This window comes from Delphinapterus leucas, chromosome 21, assembly GCF_059928025.1.
Source record: "Delphinapterus leucas isolate spDelLeu-1000000601 "Yukka" chromosome 21, BTC_Dleu_Yukka2, whole genome shotgun sequence".
Taxonomy (NCBI): Eukaryota; Metazoa; Chordata; class Mammalia; order Artiodactyla; family Monodontidae; genus Delphinapterus; species Delphinapterus leucas.
In genome coordinates, this window is record NC_143149.1 from 5,650,500 (window position 1) to 5,674,391 (window position 23,892).

At 38.7% G+C, this 23,892-nt stretch overlaps 1 protein-coding gene across 4 annotated transcripts in view; it reads right to left on the reverse strand.

The window, feature by feature from the left end:
- The window catches only part of WDR17 (WD repeat domain 17), an 82,374-nt gene that overhangs the window by 5,172 nt on the left and 53,310 nt on the right, over positions 1 to 23,892 (reverse strand). For 3 of the 4 annotated variants that reach the window (XM_022570815.2, XM_089903565.1, XM_089903566.1), the window contains 13 exons: positions 23,084 to 23,209; positions 21,909 to 22,064; positions 19,126 to 19,190; positions 16,361 to 16,493; positions 15,808 to 15,899; positions 14,405 to 14,504; positions 13,430 to 13,569; positions 9,454 to 9,565; positions 6,765 to 6,906; positions 6,386 to 6,488; positions 5,006 to 5,107; positions 2,267 to 2,365; positions 1,761 to 1,944 (listed from right to left, as the gene is read on the reverse strand). In XM_022570815.2, the coding sequence (XP_022426523.1) occupies positions 1,761 to 1,944; positions 2,267 to 2,365; positions 5,006 to 5,107; positions 6,386 to 6,488; positions 6,765 to 6,906; positions 9,454 to 9,565; positions 13,430 to 13,569; positions 14,405 to 14,504; positions 15,808 to 15,899; positions 16,361 to 16,493; positions 19,126 to 19,190; positions 21,909 to 22,064; positions 23,084 to 23,209 (1,554 nt within the window). Of the gene's footprint in view, positions 1 to 1,760; positions 1,945 to 2,266; positions 2,366 to 5,005; positions 5,108 to 6,385; positions 6,489 to 6,764; positions 6,907 to 9,453; positions 9,590 to 11,209; positions 11,231 to 13,429; positions 13,570 to 14,404; positions 14,505 to 15,807; positions 15,900 to 16,360; positions 16,494 to 19,125; positions 19,191 to 21,908; positions 22,065 to 23,083; positions 23,210 to 23,892 lie in introns of all 4 variants that reach the window. The other variant, XM_089903567.1, reaches the window with a different exon arrangement.

A 23,892-nucleotide genomic window follows, 5' to 3' on the forward strand; every position in this document is an offset into this window, starting at 1 on the left:
CAGCTGGGAAAATTATTTAAGCCAGAAATTCAACCTGCTCTCCAGAAGATGAAAAATACACTGCTATATATGTGTATATATAATTCAAAGTCCTGTCAACCCTGTGATTTACTAGCATATCTATAATTTAGTTATATCAGCTATTTTGTATGTCGAGGGTAGTTCTGAAGAACTAAATCCAAAAAAACCTTTCCGTGTGTATCTCCCAGCTCTTAGAAGGAAAAGCATGATTTTACAAACACAGAATGGAATAAAAACTTACTTTCTTCATTACTTTCTAAAGTTATCAGGTTTTTTATCATGATTTCAAATGATAACAGCTTGTTGTTAGTAAATTATTTCTAGATATTAGGAAATCCATTACATGAAGTAGGCAGCTTCCTATTCACAGGTACTTGAAATTTTAGTTTTAAGCAGAACACATTGATTTTCTGCAGGAACAGAAATATCCTAGGAGGGTAGCCCCCCTCCCGCACCTCTGAATCAGTCAGTTGCGCCCTAGTGTATGTAAGATAATGAGTAGATCCTTTCCTAACGTGTGTGTGAGTGCAGAGAGGTTAGCCTGTGGAGTAGGTCATCTGTCTGTCTCAGATGGAGAAAAAGTCCTGAAGAGGAGAAAGAAACAGGAAAGTGTCCACTAGAAGGACGTGCAGGGCGGTGAGTGGCACTGAAAATGTATTCTGAAAACTGCATAATGGTTTTTGCTCTTAATCGTAAGTTCTTGAATTTACTGCTTTGGTTCTTTATCTCTGAACATAAGTGGATAAGCACGTATACAGCTAAGTGTTCTGTCTGTGGTTTGGAATATATTGCTGTGTCTGAAGACTTAGTTTGTTTCTGGTGTCAAGTCAAGCTATAGTCAGAGTTTACACTAGCAGCAAGATATTTAATTGGAGTGATTATTCCCCCACGTACCTTTCTCCATTGGCCTGGCATGTCAGTGTTAGAAATGTAATTAGCTACGTTACATTAGAAATACAAGAGTCCACTTAGTAAAATGTGAATGTGCCCAAGAGGTGGCGTTCTTTTAGTCCCACCTGGTCTCCATTAGCATTTCATGGGGATTCAGCTTTGTTTACTTCTTGGGGACACCTACAACCGGTCCTGGCTCTGGGATGATGAAGGCTCCTCTATTTTCTGGAGATAACGGCACCCCTGGGTCACACTGGGAGGCTCTGGCATCGTTCACCATCATTACTTTGATTGGGCATGAGGGACCATTCCTTGGGAATTAGCCATCCCTCATGATTGATCCCCGTAATTTTTAACTGCTGAAAAGTTCCGTAAGTCAATGTAAGAATATGCATAATATATCAATGATATATTATACATCTAACAGTTGTTAATTGCTTTCTTTGTGTTTATAAAATACAAATGGAGACTATAAAGTTAAATTTAATCTACTGAGATATAATAATTTGTAACTGTGTTGATTGTTGCTTTGTCTTTCTTATTTAATTTCCCTAAGGATATGATCTATATGTATTTTAAAACATTTGTTACTAAGTATATCTATTATGTGAATTGCTTTTATGATAACAGTACCATGGCTATGTCTCTGAATTTATTTCAAGGAGAGAGAAAACATTTATACCAAACATGGAAGCATTAAGGGCAATACTTTCTCACTGGGCCTCAGGTCTCTTTATAGGTACCTACTTTTATTCAGGTTGTGCTTATTTTAAGATCACATTTCAAAAAATAATGAAACAAATAAAAATGATGAACATGCACAATTTATGCCTGACATCATGCTGTACCTGGATTTTTAATCCCGTAAAACAAGAGATGTGAATATCAGAATGACTCGGTAGGTTTGACCCGGTCACATAATCTGGTCCAATAATTCCTCTGAGTGGCTCTTCCTTTAGTCTCTTCAGTAAAGTTGCATAAACCATTCTTTGTGAATCAGAAGGGGGTGTATATGGAGATTCTTCTGATGATCTATATTTTCAACAGACATTCCATTTTTAGTTTTGTAGAATCACAGGGTTGTTAAGGTTTAGATTAGAAAACAGTCCCTGATGATTATTTAGTTCTCCTTTATAAAACATGGCAAATCAACTTTAGACTCAATGTATAGTAAAATGAAGGACTTAAAAAAGGCAGGAAAGAGCGTTGTAAATTATTACTGAATATAGGCTCAACGACACAAGATTCATTATCCTGCCAAGATAAATAATGAGACAACCAAATTGTCAATAAGTCTGTCTGTAATATTAAGTGATACCTTCCGTATCCCAATTTTTATATCAGATTCACTCACCGGTTGATGGATGGTGTGCAAGCTCTCCATGCATCCAATTCCTCAGAAAGGTGTTCGATTTTTATAGGCACTGACACCTTCCGACGTTTCAATAGCTGACTGAAACATGTGAAAAAGACATTAACATCTACCATCCAAGACAAAGACAGCAAAAGAGCAAATGAACTTTAAATAACTGCAATTTCAGATTTAACAACTGTTGTTCACAAATCTATGTGTATATGTAAATATATACACGTAGGGGTGTGTGTGTGCGTGCAAGTCCCTGGCAGGTCAAAGATATTCAATAAATATTGGTTGGATGACAGACCGGGTATTGCTGAGTAACAGCCACGGTCAGCTACGGTGTGGTCCAGTGTGTCTCCGTATTAAAAATGACTCTTAGAAAGCAAGTGGAACAGTAAGAAAAGAATGTCAATTCGTGGAAAGCAATGGAAATGCTGATTTCAATTCTTTAAAGACAGGGATGTGTGAAAAAAAGCAGTGAGACAGTGACAGCAGTGATCCATCACATCTGTGTATAGAAAACTGGAAAACAGATATAATGTTGTTGTTAATTATGAGGCTGTAGATAAGGAATTACTAGTCCTAGTTTCCATAAGTTACAAACTCAGTATGTTTTTCAAGGAACTAGTTGGTTGAAATTTAAAAGTAAAAGCTGTTTAGGAGATAAAAAGAAAAAGAATATAAGACCTTACAGGTGATATAAGACTAAAAGTAAGCATTTCTATAATTTATATCTTGTGGTTAACTCTTGCTGGTTTGTCATCATTCTGCTGGGACATGATCAGAATTGGTGAGAAAAAAATATATAAATACTCTCCCCCCACACACATACCCCTAACATTTCAGTAATATTATCTCAAATCAGTTGGTAGCTTGTTTTTTTTTCAACCTCAAATTATTGACTTAAAAATTTTTTATTGATAATGTAGCTTGGCTCCAAAACAAATTCTTTAAATCATATGGTTTCCCTGTCTACAGCTCTGCACTTGGTAGTACTTTGTCTGCCCAGAGGTTTTTGATGATCTACTGTAGATAGAGCACTGTTAAAGAGTGAGGAGGAAAACCCAGGTAAGTAGGTGGACAGAGCACTGTGAAAATACCAGAGAAAAGCTTACATGTGCACACGGGGAATCACAAGCGTTTCACTTTGGCTGGAGCAGAGAACGCGTAGAAGGACACAGTGGGTGATAAGGATGGAATGTGACTTCTGTGGAATTTCAAAGCAAGACGAAGGATCTAAAATGTTATCTGTTCACTAGTGGGGAGTCTCACCATCAGGGAGGCTAATGCAACTGTTGTAGGGGTGACAGGAGGAGCGGGGGTAGGGTGACTAGAGGAAGGGCTACCACAGGGGACAGTTAGTGAAGACGGTAAGTGTGGGTCCCAGAGAATGAGAAACGTGCGGGTGTGGGAGCTTACTGCATAATTGCATGTTGACAGCGAGGAAGAACACCTAACCCTGAACCTGAGCATTTAATTCTGGACGACAGAAGTATAATGACATCATCAGAAGAAAGAGCGAACCCAGGAGGAATAGATGTGAGAAGGAAGATGGCTTTAATTCTGAGCGCACTGAGGTTAGCGAGCTGCGGGGCGTCCAGCCAGGCGCTGTACCTGCCTACAGAAGGGTGAGTCGTCCGCACAGAGGTGAGAGGGTGGGTTCTGAGGGACAGAGTACAGGCAGGTCCCGGAGCTCGCGTTCCTCTCTCTGGGATAACACGTTTCTAACCCAGCCACACTGTCGCAAGTCTCTCCTGCCTTAGGAATAAAATGCCTTCCTTGCATTGGTGATATTTTTTCAAGGGACCATTTTCTCTTTTTCATTACCAAAGTCATATAGAGCTGAACATAGCTCATTAAATAATATTAATTCCATGTGATACATCCTACTGTTCTTACAATATATTTTTAAAATATTGTTAGAAGTTGCTTTCGAATTGTGGTCATGCTGCCTGCGTAGATCTCTCCTTGAGCGCCCTGACAGCAGGAATCTCTGCTGCTCCTTGGTCAGGCCCACAGCTACACCAGACCTCCCCCCAGGGGCACTGGATTTTACTTTTGAGTACGACAAGCTTTAAGCACAATGGCTGATGGTCAGTAAGCTGTTAGAAAACACAGGAGTTTGGCAGGTAGGTTATACCTGAATACAATATGCTTCGCACTTTTCTACTGTAGAGATGGGAAAGCTAAAATACACAGTTTTTCATCTTCTTTTGAAAGTAGGGTTACACAGTCCTGGCCAGTGGGTTGTAGATGCACAGCCCTAAGGAAGACTTTCCTTCCTGAATCAAAGGGTCCTGCCCTCTGTGGTCTCCATCCTTTCACCCTTACCACTCCTTCTGCTTCGAATGTAGACCTAATACCCAGAGGGCTGGGAACTACCTGGTAACCTTGGGTCACTCAGGCAAGAGGAAGGAAGCCAAGAATGTCGGAGTTGAAAGAAGCGAAGAATCCAGATCCTTGATGGAATCTGCCCGAGAATGCCTACCTCGAGTGTCTTGACATAAGACCAGGAAACCTTAGTGTTTAAGCTAGAATTAGGATTTCTATTATTTACACCCCAGTTCACTGCCAATTCATATCGTTTACTGCTGCTTTATTATGAAGCACATGCTTAGTAAATACATGGATGAGTGCAAAATGTATTTGTTGCTTCTATGATGCACTTAGACACTAACCATCTCAGTGAAAGGCACTTCTCTAATTTCACGGCAGAAGACAACCCGCTCTTACCTCGTGTACTCATAAAGGGCCGGGACGATGCTTTGGTACTGTCTTCTGATAGCCAGCAAAGCACCAACGTACCCACATAGTATCAGCAGTTCATTTCGAGCTCTAAAAGAGAATATATTTATTTTGAAAGATTCCGTAACTTGAGGTAAGAACATTGCTCTCATATACAGTTATTTTACTGGTGGCTCTATATTTTGATGGGTGACATTTATAGCAAAATATGCTTAGAACATTTTCTAAACTTGAAGACGTTTTATTCATCAGTTAACTCCTATTCAGACATGTACACGATAACATAAATTGTATTTTGAAATAAAAGTCTTTAAGTAATATTTAACTCTGCCTTCTTGTTTTTCTCTCTTCCTTGTCTGTTCCTTCATGTAATTTCTCCCCGAGTGATGCACTGGGTCGGACTGGCGGATCCCTGGCATGCTGTACAGACTGCAGGGGACGGCGGCAAACACCTCCTGCACACCCAGCTGGGGAAGCTTGCCAAAATCTCACAGGCTCTGCACCATCTCTTCCACATGGCATTGCAACAAAAATAGCCCAAAGCCTCTAGTATAAATATATGTGGTCTTGGGATTTTAGTTACATGGATAACAATGTCCTTAAATGATACTTGAATTCAAGGATAGTGTCTATTTTTTAATTTCTAGCACTTTCACTTCTTTCCCCAACCTAGTATGCTTTGCACACATGGAGATTTAAGAGATATGACCACTAGACAGACCACCGAGGACATGAGGTCCAAAACCATCCCAAAGCTCCGAATTGGCCCTATTTGAACCAGGTGTGTATGTGTGTGTCTGTGTGTACATACACATAACACACTAGGTATTAGGAAATGGGACCACTAAGATTTACTATTTGTTTCAAACTGACCTCTGTATTTTTACTTAAGGATAACACAAATTAAAATGTAATTTTTCTACACATGCACGTATCTGTCCAAGATGATCTTATTTCCTGATCTGAACACCAAAAACAATACAGCCGGGACCTTCCCTGGTGGCACAGTGGTTAAGAATTCACCTGCCAATGCAGGGGACATGGGTTCGATCCCTGGTCCAGGAAGATCCCACATGCCGCGGAGGAACTAAGCCTGTGTGCCACAACTGCTGAACCCGCGTGCCACAACTACCGAAGCCCCTGCACCTACAGCCCGTGCTCCGCTACAAGAGAAGCCACTGCAATGAGAAGCCCGCGCACCGCAACGAAGAGTAGCCTGCGCTCGACGCCGACTAGAGAAAGCCCGCACGCAGCAAGAAAAACCCAACGCAGCCAAAAATAAATTAATTTAAAAAAACAAAAAAACAATACAGCCATTCCGAAACATTACGTAAGCTCAGTTACGCATTTTGGAGAAAAAGTACTCACTCAGTACATGTATGCAGGAGTAATTTTTCAGTACGAACATAACTCAGTAGGTCAAGAACGGGGTAAATGGTATCCAAAGTCCAATTTGAACTACTGATGGATCCTGGCAAAATAAAACCAAATAAAAGATTCTCTAAATAACAGGATTAAAACTTGTTCATCCAATTTTTAACTTATGTGATTGATTCTTTTCTGGTCAACGCTATCTACTTCTTTATTTTCTAGATCACAATCAGGTCCCGATACCAAACACTCAGCAATCTCTTTCCTCTTTAAATTCAGGACAGCTAGTGCTTGGTTTTAAGCCTTTTTAGCAATATGAATGAAAATACCAAATAAAAGAGTAGATTTTAAATTATACTACCAACTGAACACGTACCTTTGATGAAGTCAATACCAATAGGAAGGGCTTTCTCAGGTTCTTGACTTAACAAGTAATACTTTATAGTTTCAAATATATTGCCATCGGCATGGGCTGTCTCAGCTAATTGCATACATTCTTCTACTGTGGGTAGCTTGCACTAGAAAATAATTGGTTTGATGACACCGTTACTAAAATTTATAGGGATAAAAGCAATAGTATTAAGTGCTAAATGTTTCCAATATGCCTCCTTATTAAAGTTGCTGAGAACAGATGTAAATGAAATAATTTGTACTAAAAGCATACATTTATGGGAATATCTTTAAGATCTAATAACAATAAATAGGGTATTACCTAAGGAGTCAGTAGTTTTAATCACACAAATACCTAATAAAAGAGGTGAAAGTAGGGCTTCCCTGGTGGCGCAGTGGTTGAGAGTCCGCCTGCCGATGCAGGGGACGCGGGTTCGTGCCCCGGTCCGGGAAAATCCCACATGCCGCGGAATGGCTGGGCCCGTGAGCCATGGCCACTGAGCCTGCGCATCCGGAGCCGGTGCTCCGCAACGGGAGAGGCCACAACAGTGAGAGGCCCGCGTATCACAAAAAAAAAAAAAAAAAAAAAGCAAAAAACAACAAAAAAAAAACCCCCAAAGAGGTGGAAGTAAATTGTCCTGATTGTGATACTGGAATTAGTACCTGCAAATGCAATTGAGCAGGAAATGCTGAAATTAGTTACTTTAGAACAAATATACTGACCAGTCTCAAAAACTACATTAAATGTAGAAAACATAAAAGGTGCATGCTTACGTGTTCTCTACACAGTGATTTACTTTCACTTGGCCTTGAGACAAAGCAACTTTATTTCGAGTAGGACAAGCTCTCAACGTTTTTAGCTTTGACATTCCGAAATGCCACAAAGTGGAGATCTGAGTCTATGAATTCATTACTGTAAAATGAAAAGCAACACTCCCAATCTTTTCAAATAATGTTTTTTTCTGTTAAAACTGAGAGTCTACTCCACCTTCATGTAAGTTTTTCTGCTTCCATAACGTAGACAGGAATTAAGTTATAAATTAGTAACTTAACAACTCAAATCAATATTTTAACTTAAGTTATAAATTAATTTTAGATAAAATTCTGACTTGTTCATGATATTTGCAGTTTAGGTGTTAAAGTTCGTTTGGTTTGTTTCTAAGCAACACAGGCATAGTTTACTGCTGTCTTACTAGTCTTTGGCAACCACTGATACAGAGCTTCCGCCGCAAAAAATATTTTGTGCTGTGACCACAGATGATGTGGTTCATCCACAGTTAGGTCATCTGTCTCCTCTCCTTTGAGATTTGTCACTCTATTTCCTTCTCACTATTTTTTACACCCCCGTAAGTTACTAAAATGGTTTATTCAATAGCTTCATATTTTCTGTTGTTTAAAATTTAAGTAAACTGAATATTTTAGATCCCTCAAACTCTCCCAGAAAAATTACAACAAACTAAACTAAAAGAGCTCTCGTGTATGTGACATTTCATATTGTTTCCCCATCTTTATTCACTGAATGCCAGTTATTTACTGAGCAACTACTATGTGCTAGGAACTGTGCCTGGTTAGAAAGAAAAAAGTTTCTTCACTTTGCTATATGCTCTGAGAGTAGAGGGAATTAGCAAATGGTTCCCACTGAAATTTCATTCTGACACCGAATATGATAAGAAGAGTAGGTTGATCATTCCTGTAATTCTTATCCTATCTTAAAATTCTAAAAGCTATATAACTTAATATTTACATATAATTTTTAAGGGAGTTCCCTGGTGGCCTAGTGCTTAGGATTTTGGGCTTTCACTACCATGGCCCAGGTTCAGTCCCCTGGTTGGTGAGCTGAGATCCCGCAAGTCACATGGCACAGCCAAAATATACTGTAATTAGTACAATCTCCCTATTGTTGAACATTTTGATTGCTTTTGTATGTAATCTTGGTATATAAATTCCTGTACTCGTAATGGAGCATTTTTAAAAAGCACTTTAGAATAAGCATGCCAATTTTATTATACTTCACTAATTCTTTTAAAGATCTTAAACTGCCTATTTTTAAAGTTAGCATACATGTACCTTAAGATGCAAAGTGGAAAGGGCTTGGGATGTGAAGTTACAAACGTTGAAGTTCTCACCCCACCGTTAACTAGTTAAAAGTTCCGGGCTTCCCTGGTGGCGCAGTGGTTGAGAGTCCGCCTACCGATGCAGGGGACATAGGTTCATGCGCCGGTCCGGGAGGATCCCATATGCCGCGGAGCGGCTGGGCCCGTGAGCCATGGCCGCTGAGCCTGCGCGTCCGGAGCCTGTGCTCCGCAACGGGAGAGGCCACGACTGTGAGAGGCCCGCGTACCGCAAAAAAAGAAAAAAAAAAAAAAAGTTCCTTACCTTCTCTGAGTTCACTTTCTTTATAAATTAGGAACAGTATCCCCTGCTTTTCAGGGTTTCATGAGAATTAAGTAACAACAGATAGATAACAGATGTGAAAATTTAAAACAGTTCCAAACGTATAGTAGAAACTCAATAAATGTTCTTCCTTATTGTTATAATTTTTGTTGTATTTATGAGGGGATTCTGACGGGACCGTATATTCATTTCTCTGTGTGCGTCACTATTTGACCAAACCTAAAGCTAATGAAATCACAGCACTGCATTTCAAAGTAGAATACTTAATATCGTCAGCATACCTTCTCATGAAGATCATTTATCTCTTCGATACACCCCGGGTAGAAAGCACAGAGTTTTACTAACTGTAGTTCGCTGTCAGGAGTCATCAGGAGAAGATCAGCTGCCAAATTCCTATTCACATAACAAAAGGGGAAACTTCCATGAGGAAGAAAAAGCCTAAAAATAACATTTTAGAACTATTTCAAAGGAAGAAGACTCATTACACCTCCCTTGCTTTTCTATTTACATCAACAGTACTAATTTCCTACTTAGTTATGAAACTCCTCTAAATGTAGATTACAGAAACCAGAGGGCGTGAAGAAAAAACGTATTATGAAATTCCTAAATACTGAGCCCTTATATATTTACAATTAATTTTGTTATTACAGAATAATTCTCTAACCAAACTAAGTAGTATGAGACGTGTTCTTCGGAGCGAATTATAAGGCAGACTCTGTGAAAGCTAATTCTCATCAACTTTTGCTACACTTGCCAACAATGGACAACTGTATCTTCCAGCGCATTGAAACTAATGGATAGTTAGATATTTTAAGTTTAGATGTATGGGTATTCTGCATATTTCTTAAACTTTAGGTGGAAATCAAAGACAGAAATGCGGTTTCCCGATTTGCTTTCTAAAGATTTAATCAATGGAATAGATCATTTTGAAATCAGACATTTAAAAAATATGTGGACTTTCACAGCTTTACATTAAAATATTTTGTATAAAATCATTTTTAAAAATCAGGAGGTGAGGAGGTTTTGGTTTCACGCCTCGTAAGAGAGAAATCACTAATTTTTAATGGCTTACGATACTATTATTCAATTTTCAAGAAAATGATAGACATTCCGCATGACTTTAGAACAGACAGTATTCCAAATGTGAAGTTACAACGGCTGTGCTGTGGACTCTGAGTAAAGCCCCCTCCACCTTCTTTGTGCAGCCTTCAGTAAAATCTAAATTGGTCATTCAAGTGAATAAATTATTTTAGAAAATATTAGGGAGATGTTTCATCAGAATACAGTGAGTAAAGAACAGGAATAGGGATAATTTGTACGTGTCAAATTCTCTATCATCATTGGGCAAGTAAATCTTTGAGTGTTCTTACAGGTTCCAAATTAGAGTAATTCATCTGTTCTTGATAAAAAGTATGACTTTATGTTTTCTGATACTAACATTTAATAGCAGTTTTTAATAATGTCCATGAGAATATAGAAATTATCATTTGCTTTTATAGTGTTTTAAAAAGCTGTGCTAAAATTCTACTTTAACTTCTATGAACTACAGACAAAAGTCTGACTTGCTTATCCTAGAATCATATCCTGATACAGAGAAATTTACAGCAATTCTAGCTAATTTTATTTACTTTTTAGGCTAGTTCACTATTTATTGAAAATTCAGTATGCCAGTAGGGGAAAATGTGTGTATATATTTCTATATACTGATATAGACCAGCGAAATGATCCAAACTCTTAACTATAGAACAGGCATTTTAATTTGCTTAGTTGAGTTAATTATTGTTTTATTGTAGAAAGCCACAGTTCATTTTTTACACAGGTTTAAAGTATAAAATCATGAGTGATTTTGTACCTAGGTTATAGGAACTGTCCTCATTACCTTGTAGTTAGGTTTTATATAAACTATATAAATGAATTGGCATTCTGCAAAGCAATAAACCAAAAACAGTTAGTGATCATTTCTTAGTAAAGAGTTGGTATTCAAAAAACAAAATATGTGAATTTTTAATTGAAGATTTTAATAAAACTCGATAATACCTGTATCCAGTGGATGGAAAGCTAAAAAGAAAATAAATTTGAATACCGTGAATAGGCAATGACAACCAAGAAAAAGCAAACTTTTACCAGTAACTGTAAAAAAAAACACGAAGTGTTCTCGGTTTATAAAATTACATTAGGATTAGATTTCACTAGGAAAAAAAAGCCAGATGCATGTATTTCAGCGTTTGAACTTTATCCTGGTTTCTGGTGCACAAACCTATGGCTATATAAAGAAAGGACTCTTGGAGGGAGTTAAAAGGAAGGAGAAGTTCGTTTTATATTAAACGCAATAAGGCAGAGAGTCAGGTGGAAGACTTTGAAACCTCTTTAAAATTTAATATCCATGTTTTGCTACTTTTTACCTTTACTTTTTTAAAAAGTAATCACATTGTATTTGAATTAGATGATGACTTGTAGCACAGCGTCAGTCAGTCACCTTTGTGGGTTAAGTAGTGTGAGTTAGACCTCGTGCTCTCGGTTGGGTCTGAGCCAACGACCATAGTTCTTGAGAGACGGAACTGGGTCCTCTCGAGGGATGGCCTGCGTTAGGTACACTTAAGTCTGAGACTGATGGTGGGGCACCACTCCATTCTGATGGGGGAGGGAGCTCTTACATCACTGTACGAGATGGGTAAAAATTAGAATAACTCTGAGATTCCCGAATCTCTCTGAAGCGCCCAGATCCGACAGGAAAGGAGTCCGGGAAGCACTGCTCTTTTTCTGACTCAGCCCTGGATGAGGGGGCGGTGTAGTGTGACAGCTGCCATAGACTGAATGTTTGTCCCCCAAAAGCCCTATGTTGACATCTAACCCCCAGCGGGATGGTATTAGGAGGTGGGGTCTTTGGGAGGTTATAGGGACATGAGGGAAGAGCCGCGATGAATGGGATTTAGTACCCCGATAAAAGGGGTCACGGGGAGCTCCCTCACCCCTTCCACCACGTGAGCACAGCAAAAACGCAGCCAGTTACGAAACAGGAAGCCAGCTCTCATCAGACACCGAATCTGCCAGTTTATCTTGAACTTCTCACTCTCCAGAACCATGAAAACTAAATTTCTCCTGTGTATCAGTCACCCAGTCTGTAGCATTTTGTTACAGCAGCCCCAGCTGACTAAGACAGTAGCTAGGAGTGCAAACACTGGAGCCAGTTTATGTAGCTTTGAGTCCTGGCATGACCATTTACTGAGGCCAGAGGCAAATCAACATCTACCGCATAGTTCTGAGTGAACTGTTGCATGTTGCACGTAAGTGCTTACGATGGTGCATGGCGCACAGTGAGCGGTAAGGAAGTGTTAGCTAGCGATGACGGTGATTCTCATCTGTAGGGTTCAACAGTGGCGTCTGTATAGCTCCATCGTAAGAGCGGGGGCCCGTGTGCAGGGAGTGTAGAGTGGGGAGACGTGAAAGTCCTCATAAACAAGCTTATGTAGAAGTTTCCCAAGGTTCTACGTGAGAAGACAGAGGTCTAAAATCATCTTTATTCAACAAACACGTGAGTGACAGCACCATCTCCTTCCTCCACGATGAAGGACTGTCTGCCCTGAGAAGGGAGGGAGAATTGCTGTGAGCTGGAGCTCCAAGTCCCCCAGGGACTCTCCCGGGTCTGCCTCTTACAGCACAGCCCAAGTTTGTTCCAAGTGTCCGGCTACACCATCTTTATTATTACTCTCCATTAGAAAAGTGACTTTATTTTCTAAACCTCAAACTAAGACCCAAGATCTGACAAGAATGAGTGTAGACATGCAGAATTTAAAAAGTGGGAATGTTGGGCTTCCCTGGTGGTGCAGTGGTTGAGAGTCCGCCTGCCGATGCAGGGGACACGGGTTCGTGCCCCAGTCCGGGAAGATCCCACATGCCGAGGAGCGGCTGGGCCCGTGAGCCATGGCCACTGAGCCTGCGCGTCCAGAGCCTGTGCTCCGCAATGGGAAGTGGGAATGCGTGGTCCTGATAATCTTAAGAAGTGCACATTTACTGTCTCATGGTGCTTTATGTGTTTGAAATATTACACGTTACAACTGGGCTACTTTAGAATAAGTGATGGCAGATTTCGCTACACAGCCACGGTAGTTCTCACTCTTAATTCGTGCTCACATCTTATCTTTATCTAAAAGGGAGCTCCTATATTCTCCCAACACACATCTTATCAAGAGCAACTTACCACATTCAAAAAATGCTTCCATCACTAGGAAACTATTCTTTGACTTTAGAAATGCTCACCACGTTGGAATCATCATGCACTTTCTCGCCAGCAGCTCGAGGGCATAGTGGGTTGCGGGTCCTGCCAGCTCTCCAAGCACTGTGCCCACACAGACTGCCAACTCCAGCTCGTTTCCGCGAATCAGGTACGCCATAGCCAGCTTGCTCAATGAGAAAAGAATTCCTTCAGTTTCATAGATGCTGGGTAACATCATCATTCCCCTACTTCATCTCATGAAGCAGATAAAGTTGTATTAACCTATAATCGATTATTCTTATAAAATACCGAGTGTAACATTTGTCCACAGTACTTATGTCAGGGCAACTACAGTTTTCAGATGGAAAAGCTGATAAAGGGACACAGAGCACATTTTATAAGGTCAGAATTTAAGAGTTTCGAGCCTTTGCTCACATTTTTGTAATTAATAACAGTGTCTCTGCAGTATCCTCAACATGTCCTTCAGTCCCTCTATCAGAAAAAAAAAGTAAATTCGTAAAATCTTCCTCGATACTGTACAATGACTATCAATTATCCCTTAAGGCCAACATAGCTAAGGATACATGCAAAATAGAACCCACATCTTTACTTAATGGTTTCCTATTACATTAGAGGCTCAAATGAAAAATACCTCGAAAACATAACTTGTGAAGAATATACTAAAGTATTTATAAAAATAACTGCTTTCAAAAGTCAGGTATTCTGAGTCCAAGTCCAGTGACTCTTCCCTTTACCACACTCCTGCTTCTCATATATGATGAAATACTTAAAGTAAGGTTTTGACAAATATGTCTCTTGTAATAAAAATAAATAAATAGGTAAATAAAAAGATCTCATAGTCTGTAGAGTTTATCTGTGTTTATTGGGCATGTAATCGCTCAGGCTTGGAAAGCATACAAAAACCAGATCTTACATAGGAAGTCACCGTATTATTCCCCCTCAAACATCATGACGTATCTTAAGAGCTTTTCATTCACATGAGCCACTTTGAAATGTACCTCGATATTATCCACAGCGAGGTGGCAACACGCGGCTAGGACTGCCCGGCCATCCTGAAAATACCATTCCGCCAGCTCTCTGCAGGCTTCCTGCAGGAGTCTAGGAAGAAAAAGTGTACGTACTGGATATAAACACGAGGACTCCATCATAACAGTGAACTGATGCCTTTTTATAACAAGCTGCTTAAGGGATCCAACAAGATTTAATTTTATATCCTTGGTTTAGGTAGAAAGCCTGATTTGGGGGGAAAATCAGGAAAGCAGAGTCTTTCTTAGCAGATGAGCTGATAAAGCTACCTGCTCTCCCCTGCAATTTTTCTTCTTTTCAGAAGAAAAGCCAAATTTTCAGAATTTCCCGTCCTACATCGAATAATTTATGCCTCAGCTATAGGGGCAGTTAACCTTAGAAGAATTACAGGTTGAACAGAAACTTTTCAAGATTTAGGTGATGACTGGAACGGGGGTGGTGTAACGTCAGATCTTTAAAATGCCAAGTTTAGAAATGGCAGAGAATAACAGCAAAAAACCAGGAAGAAATGCGTTAGTCCCAACACATTATTTGCCTAACATTTTGTGATCATTTTTACGTGTCAAGTGTCCTAAAAGTTTAAATATCCTATTTCCTAGGGCAATGATAGGAGCTAAGAGAAGACGCAGAGGAAGGTAGATTACTAGACTTAAAAAAGGTCAAAAGGCTGGAGAATCCTAATTTCCATTTCTTTTAAAAACTTCAGTATTTGGATTTCCTTTTTTTTTAATTTTTAAAAACATTTGTATTGGAGTACAGTTGCTTTACAATGTTGTGTTACCCTCTGCTGTACAGCAAAGTGAATCAATTACACATATACATATATTCACTCTTTTTTAGATTCTTTTCCCATAGAGGTTATTACAGAGTATTGAGTAGAGTTCCCTGTGCTCTACAGCAGGTCTTTATTAGTTACCTATTTTACATATAGTAGTGTGTATATGTCAAGAGACCTAGATGTTGTTCCAGATGCTAATACCAGGATGTCGTGGATTTTGAGTGATGTCAGGGAGATGTTATCCACACTGAGTCTAGGGTGAAACATTAATAAACAGCACATCTTACTTTTACTGCCTCTCCTCCCCAGCAGGTTTGATCAGATTTTAAGGATTTAGGTGCTTTATATGCAATTTCTGTACTGAAATGCAGTTTGCTTTTCTGGAAGCTACATAAGACGTGTGGCGGCTGTGTCTATGTGCCTGACATTTCCCTCCTCGTCTAGGGATGGATGCTGTGACGGAACATGACTGTGGTGAGAAATGCAGTTGAGGACACGAGACAGACAAGTCCTCTGCGTGCCAAGAAGGATGAACTGCCTTAAAGGGAAACCAGCCACCAAAAAGTATTGATCCCCAACAAAGAATGAATCGCTCACTCGTTAAAGTCTTCCTTGTAGATATCATCAGAATAAGAAGATCCTTTAGGTGTTGAAACATGGAAGGTTTGCATATTTCCCTCACAAGCAGCCTGGAATTTAATGCAATCTTTAGTTAATCTGTAGCTAACTGCTGATAATGGACCAATTTCAGAATATTCTTTTGAACAAAGTATATTTAAATGATGTTTGAAATTTATACTACGATTTGGAGATAGGCTTAGAATTAAAAAAAAAAACAAAAAAACCAACCCATGAACTCTGTTGTATCAACAGGAAGCTTCAAGTGAATGATTACTAGAGTTGTTCAAGTGTATACAACGTTCAGCAGTGTAGAAAAGGCCAGAGTTCAGAAATGCCTGCATGTTTAAAGATCTAAAATAGGTTCGGTGTGGCCAGAGCAAAGAGAGGGTGGCTGAAATGTCCAAGAAAGGAGGTCGGGAGGTGGGCAGAAGCCAAGCCATCTACAACTCTGTCCATCATGTGAACATGACCTTCCCCCTCCCACACGCCCCTCCCAGTGTGTCCAGCCCGTGTCGTTACGTGTTTGTACCTGTGCAACAAGCAGAGCTTCTTTAAGCTGACCTCTTGACATAAAAAAATGGACTAATTTTTTCACATCGCCAGTGGCTATGCAGTATGGAATGACATCATCCTTATCTTCCTGGATTAGCTGATCAGCTCTCCTAATAAAATAACAGCAAAGCTTTTTTGTATATAACAGAGTAATTTCAAGGTTCTCAGTTTGACTGAGATTCTCTGAAGTACCTAAAATTTGCATCAGAATCCACAAAGACTTAGATTTATAATCATATCACATATGGAGAACAAACGTTTTCTGAAATAGTAAACACTGTTAGTACTTGTTTTTCCTTAGGAAACTACAAATTTTCATATTTTAAATGCAACGAACATTTCAGGTCTTAAAATTAATGTAGCTTAGCTATTAAAATAAGGAATATATCTTTCTGATAAGTTGTTAGCTAGATATGTGTGATGGGACATCTACTCTCAATTGGATTAATGCGTATGTGGGTGTCTACTTCACTAAAGACAGATAATTTGAAGTGTTTTAGTGAGCACAACGATTGGCGAGCCTCTAAATGCAAGTAGCCTAAGAATCATTAAAAAGGACAATTCAAGAAAATTTTATTTCACTGTTACTTATATTTAACAAACATGAAATTTATTTCTGTTTTTATTTTTTCCCCACTCACTGTCATCACTGGCTATGTTTTTGCTGCGCTCATATGCTGGAAAGGGTTAAGGAACTTTGCCCCAAGCAAGGTAGCTTAAAGAAAACTAATGTTCCCAATATGTGAGGGGGGAGCGGGGGCCTGATCTTGGAGATTATGAAGGATATACATGTGTCTGTCTCTGTCTCTCTACCTCCACCACTGTCTGTCTGTCTGTCTCTGTTTCTCTTTTCCTGTTTTATGTCCCCATTACTTTCTCAATGACCAACCTCGTTAATTCCACGCTTAACGTTTAATCTCAGTTTTACTGAAAACTAATCTGGTATATTTAATTTATGCTGGCACCTGCATTAAACTCCATTTCAACTGCCAACCTTTGGGTGGGTGCAGTAGACACTTTTTTATTTAATAATAAAACAACAATTTTATTATTGTTTGCCTAGATCACTGTTAACAGTCTCCAGTTCATGGGGTCATTGGAGTTTTCCCTAAAAACCAGGCTTTTACCATCTGACCCTGATTTCCCTGTTATAGCTGTTTAGGAACAATATTCTCTTCCTGGGCATTTAGAAGTAGGACTGAGACACTGCCGATCAATCTTTCTGAATGGCTGGATGCATAAAACATGAACTTAGGAGTTGCAGGGAGATGATTTTCTGGCCACCATGTGAACTAAGGAGCAGAGAAAATCAGGTGTTGGTTTTCAAAGATAAATGAAAAAGACTGTTGTTTCTTAGGTTGAAACAAAATTGTTTTGTGAAATAAATACCCTCTGCTGACCTGACTTTATTAAGGTTTCAGTGGGAGCAGTGACATTTACAATCGTGTAGTAATTGTACACACAACAGAAGACACACGAACTTAGAATGACTTTGGATTCTCAGAGCTTAGTCTAAGGAGCCTGCAGTCTGAGGGCTGGAGCTAGCTATTGCTTACTTATTTGGGGAGAGTAGGTGCTGGGGAATGGTCCACTTTCCCACGGCTAATGCGTTAACCCTTCTGTATTTCATGCTTCGTCTCTGATTGATTTTATGGGTACACGTGAGTTACAGTTGAATTTTTTTTCTAAACCCTGTCCCGTGAAACGAAAACCAAACTTCATTTTTAATGCCAGAAGCAAGGTAATTACTCAGTAAATAGTCCTCTACGGTAACTGGCACGTAGTGAGCGCTAAGTATCTGTGGAACGAATGAACAGAACAGAACAGACAGCAGTCTATGTTTCCCCCTCAGAAGATACGTGGTGGAAGCCCTAATCCACAGTACCTGTGAGTGTGACTTCATTTGCTGATATAATTAAGTTAAGACGGGGTTGTACTGGATTAGGGTAAACTCTAAATCTGATATGACTGGTATCCTTATTAAAAATGGGGAATTTGGACCCAGAGACGCACGGGGGATAATGCCACGTGAAGACTTAGCAGAGCCTGCAGTGCCAGGGGCTGTCGGTAACCACCAGAAGCCAGGGGGAGAGCACGGACCTGATTCCTTCTCAGAACCTCCAGCAGGAAGCAACACTGCTGACAACTTGACAGCCGTGAGAGAATACATTTCTGTTGTTCTGAGCACTCAGTTTGTGGTCCTTTCTTATGGCAGCCCTAGGAGACCAATACACCTCAGAAGAAATCTTGTTTGTTTATTACATTCTAGAACAAGGACATCCGGTTAACCTTGTTCAGTGGTAAAACCCTTCTTCATCATCAGAACTACCTTGTATACATGCAGAGGACACGGCAGGAATTAGTGTCCACGCAGAGAATTTCTGAGATTATTTATAGAATGACTATTTCACAAACTTTGCTAACCTTCAAGAAATCTTACCACTTATATTTCAATAGCAATACATTAACCAGTGAGTGTGTTGACTGATCTGTCATTTCCTCCATCAACATGGGGGAATTTGCCTCCCACCACTGTTCCTATCAGATGTCAGCTCAAATATAAGAACGCCAAATGACTTATAACCGATTCGTGTAATTTACTGTATCAGGAGATATAAAATTCAGTTATCATTTAAAACAACATAAAAGTAAAAAATCTCAAAGGCTACTAGCATACTTATATATTGCTTCTATTTTAACAAAATGTAAAACATCTGTTTGGACACAGACTCTCTGCCTCACCTCTGCATCAACTTCTTCCAGTATTTCACAGACACCCCTGGCGCAACTGACAAGGCTTTGTCCCACTAGAACAGGAGAAGAGAAGAGCAGAAACATACCCATTTTGATTGTACGGGCTAACTCTTAACAGACTTTTTAAAAAATGAACTCATATTTATAATACAAGTTTTTATTAGCGTGTTTGGATTTCCAGACATATTTTTTGTATATTATCTCGTGCATTCCCTAGAGTATAAGTATTACCATAGTTTAAAATAAAATAAGATATATAAATTCCCTGATTTAGCAGGGAAAATCCCAAGCCTACAGAAAAAGGAAGAGCGGTGGAGGGAAGGGGGGGAGCAGAGAGAGAAAAAGAAAGGAGGTTGGGAGAAGGGGTAGTACATAAAGTATGTAGTTTGAAAAATATACTAACTCACCTTCCCACACAACACCAGAGTAATCTGGTCTATGGTAGTCTATGTTCTATTTTCAAAGTCATATATACACTGAAATTTTTATTTCACTGTTACTTATATTTAACAAACACAGCATTTATTTCTGTTTTTATTTTTTCCCTACTCATTGTCATAAATTTTATTCATTGTCATCTCTCCCTTTATAATTGATATTCCTGTCTTCATATTTTAAAAAGTAGACTACTACTAAAAGAAGCTCGCTGTTCAATTAAGGCTGATTGTGACTGTTGTTTGAAGACAAAGATTTCACTGAATTCAAGTCTAGAAGGGAACTGAGGAGAAAATATTCTGAAATATCACTACATAAATCAAAACTTCATTTTAATGAAGGCTCTCCGAGGCAGGCAAGTTCTACTGCAAATAAAGCTAGAAAATTGGTAATTAGCCTGAAAATAATAGGTTAGGGAATTTTTAACACTACATTATTTATAATCATGTTTTTTGGGGGAAATTCGTCTTTATTATAGTAGGGATGAATGGAAGAAAGAAATTGAAATGTAGATTAAATTAACTTTAAAATCACCAAGCTCTTTCAATAAAAACATGTGTTGCAAGTGAAAAGAATAAATGTTTTCCTAATCTCATACTATCAATTTTACAGAAATAGAAGCTATTTGTAAGGCGGTGATCCTGAACAATTATAAGGACACCTATATTTCTAAAGGGTTGTAAGCACAGTTTTTTGGATCATTAAGTCCATTGATGAAACTGCACGACAACAAAATTATCAGCTCCATAAGTAAATGCCTGCTTAAATTATCTTGAATTAAATTGGAATTAAATATAATTTAAAATTATATACACCCAAATATATAACTCAGAAAAATAAAGAATTACACTGTTCTACCAAATTTATTTATTCTTTTTCTCCTTCACCTTTGATATTCTTTCTAGAAGTGCCCTGTTAAAGAAGTAACTTTTAAGTCATAGCTTTATTTCTTCATAAGAAAAATTTCACACTGCTCCTAAGTTAAACATTTTTTTAGTTTGCAATTCCTTTTAAATAACATTTTTAAATGGTACACTTTCTTATCTTAGATCAAGCAGTAATTCGTTGTTTGTCTCTAATGTACAGGGAAATACAAAGGTGAGCTAAATTTAATTTTGATACAGTTTAATGTAATGTTACTGCTTAGTTTTACTTCATATTATTTATAAGTATTCTTTTTTTTAAGTTAGTTTCTTTTAATAGATCTTTATTGGAATAAAATTGCTTCACAGTACTGTGTTAGTTTCTGTTGTACAACAAAGTGAATCAGCCATTTGCACACATATATCCCCATATCCTCTCCCTCTTGAGTCTCCCTCCCACCCCTCTAGGTGGTCACAAAGCACCGAGCTGATCTCCCTGTGCTCTGCGGCTGCTTCCCACTAGCTATTTTACATTTGGTAGTGTACATACGTCAATGCTACTCTCACTTCGCCCCAGCTTCCACATCCCACCCCCGTGTCCTCAAGTCCATCTTCTATGTCTTTATTCTTGCCCTGCCACTAGGTTTGTCAGTACCGTTTTTCTTTTGGAGTCCTAATATCATGCTTTGTAATTATAAAATTAATTAACCAAGAGCTTTTCAGAAATTATCAACCATGGAATGAGTCCATGTCATTCTAATCTTTTATTTTTCATGGGTAGGAGAATTTCTGTTGACCTAAAAGTACACATGCCAAAAAATGAAAGGCTCAATAAATCTTCCCAAACTGAATACTAATGTAATGAGCTCCCAGATCAAGGAACAGAAGCCCCTCCTCTCTTCTGCTCTATTTTAGTCACCACCCATTTCCCAAAGGAAACCACCATCCTGAATTTTCATAGAATGGATTCATCCAAACCTTTTTGGAAAACTCTGTTTTGTTGATTCAGTGCTCTCTAAAGATCAGAATGCGCCTTCACCAGCTGACCCTCAGAGGGGGTCAGTGTGGGACTGACAAATAGTATTAGCAAGGGGAATTCACTGGGAGCAGATTAGCCAACATAGACTTTTTTAGGAATCAAAGACTAGAGTCGAGGACAGTGGTTCTCACAGGTTAGCTTGTTGGGAAGAGAAGCTGGAGGGCTTAGAAAAGCACCTGTCATTGGGCTCCATCCCCCGAGTTCCTGATTCTGTAGGTTTGGGTGGGAAATGCACGTCTAAGGAGTTCCCAGGCATGCTGATACTGCTAGCCGGGATCTCACTTGGATAGCTACTGCTCTGAGGTATACCCCTGGTATCAGATTGGCAGAGAACCAACCAGACCTGGAAGAAGATAAGCTTGATATTTAGTATCTAACTGAGACTTGGAACACTGTGTGAGACTCCTTGGTTTTGCTTTAATAGCACATTTTACCTCTCCAAGTTCCACCATCAGCTCACAGTATCTCCGGATCTGTCCTAATCGCAAGTGTATTTCAGCAGCTTCCTTCAGTCTTTCCTCTTTAGTAGGGACACCGATACCACCACCAAATTTAGACATCTTGACTGTGGTTAGTTCTTGGGCTTCAGACTGGTTAAGAAGAAAATGAAATGATCTAAATTTTGTTATGCAACAGTTAGTGATAACAGATCATTATAAAAGCATTATACAGACACATATTTTATAAGCATATAGCACTGGAAATTAAATATTTTTTTAAATCAATGCTTTTTATCTATAAAATATAACACCTCTTTAAACACAATATTTTGGTGTGGTGAAGAGTAGGGCTTGGATATGCCTGGTGTGGGTGGGAAGAAGCTAAATCCCATTTTCCTTAAAACTCACCAGAAGTCCAGAGGCCAAAAGGTAGTGAGTGATAAAGTGGTATATAACTGGTGAAAAAATATATAATAAATAAATAAAAATAAAAACTAAAAATTATTCTAATTGGTTTCTATACTATCAATAGGTAACTGTTACAGTCATTAGGTGTTTAGCTTGTGATTTAAAAGGGTACTTCTTTATGAAGATAGCTGCTTCCTATCACCATCAAATCCACATCCCTGGCATGATTCTCTCCATGGTCTAACAATTAAATAGTCACCCACTGATACTTCATTGCAAATATAAAAGCTTCTTCTTCTTTCTGGTCTCAGGACTGGTTTACTGTTGGAACTGCGTATCGCTTCATGTATAAGGTGACTAGTAGTTTTGTACTGAAATTCATTAAGGGATAAAATACGAACGGTTTTAATAAAATATATCCCAGAATACAGCCTAGTAGGACTCTGAGACAAAAATCAGAGTAGCCCATACATACAATCATCTGGTAATAGTGTAAAGGTAAAGCATTTCAAGGGCTTTCCAGGTGACCTTTGAAGAATTTCACGAGATTCAACCTATGAAAACCATGGCTGCCTTAATCTGTTCCCCAAATAATTGATGCTCTCGTGATCAGTTTTTACTGAAGGTTTATGTCCTCAGTGTTCACTTACTTCAGTCTACCAACTCTAATTATATATGCAAAAAATAATTTTCATATTTTAATAGTGAAAAGGCAAAACAATTCTGTGTTCGAGTACATCACATCTGCATACTTCACTTACTGTTCGGAAAGTGATCAGGTGTTTCAAATGCATTATTCCTTTACAGTAGTTCTGAGGAAGTAAGCTATCATCTTGCCCTTTTATCACAGCAACTAAGTCCCATAAATTGTCACTGCCACCCGGAGGCTAAAAAGTTGATACAGAACATCCAAAGATAGAATAATGAATTAAAAACCGCACAGCATTTTGCACCTTTAAAAATATAATGCAGGCATATCTAACTTGAAAAATTAACGGGATAATAACTATACTCTATCTTATTTATTGTTTCTGGTTTCCATTTGCTTTTTTTGTTTGTTAGGCCCTCTGAGATCCTTGTTGGATTAATGCATGCACCCAAATTGTCTATTGAGGACCAGAGGGGAAAAGCTTTATTCGTTGCAAAAGATCCTTGAGTCACCCACAGTCCCAACAAATAGACTCTATATATACAAATGTGTGTGTATAAGCGAGTGTGGTGTAATATGAAAATTTTGGATATTTTCAAATATATATAGTAGAAACTGTTATAATTTATAAAATAACACTAAATTTAAAATCATTTAAGGTCGGTGGCAAACTTTTTTGATTACATATTTTGTTAGCTCAGAAATAATCTCAGCTGTCTATCACCATGTGGAAGATCACGAATAGTTCTTGAGGTGAAAAGGGTCTTCAAAACAAAACACGCGGTTCTGAAGTGCAAGTGATAATTAAGAAGGAAAAGTTGGTTTATTGCCAATAATAAAAGGTAATAACATCAAGGCGAGGGCCAGAATAGAAGGTAAGGAAGCATGCTGCTATAAAAGCGGACATGGAGACCACACAGC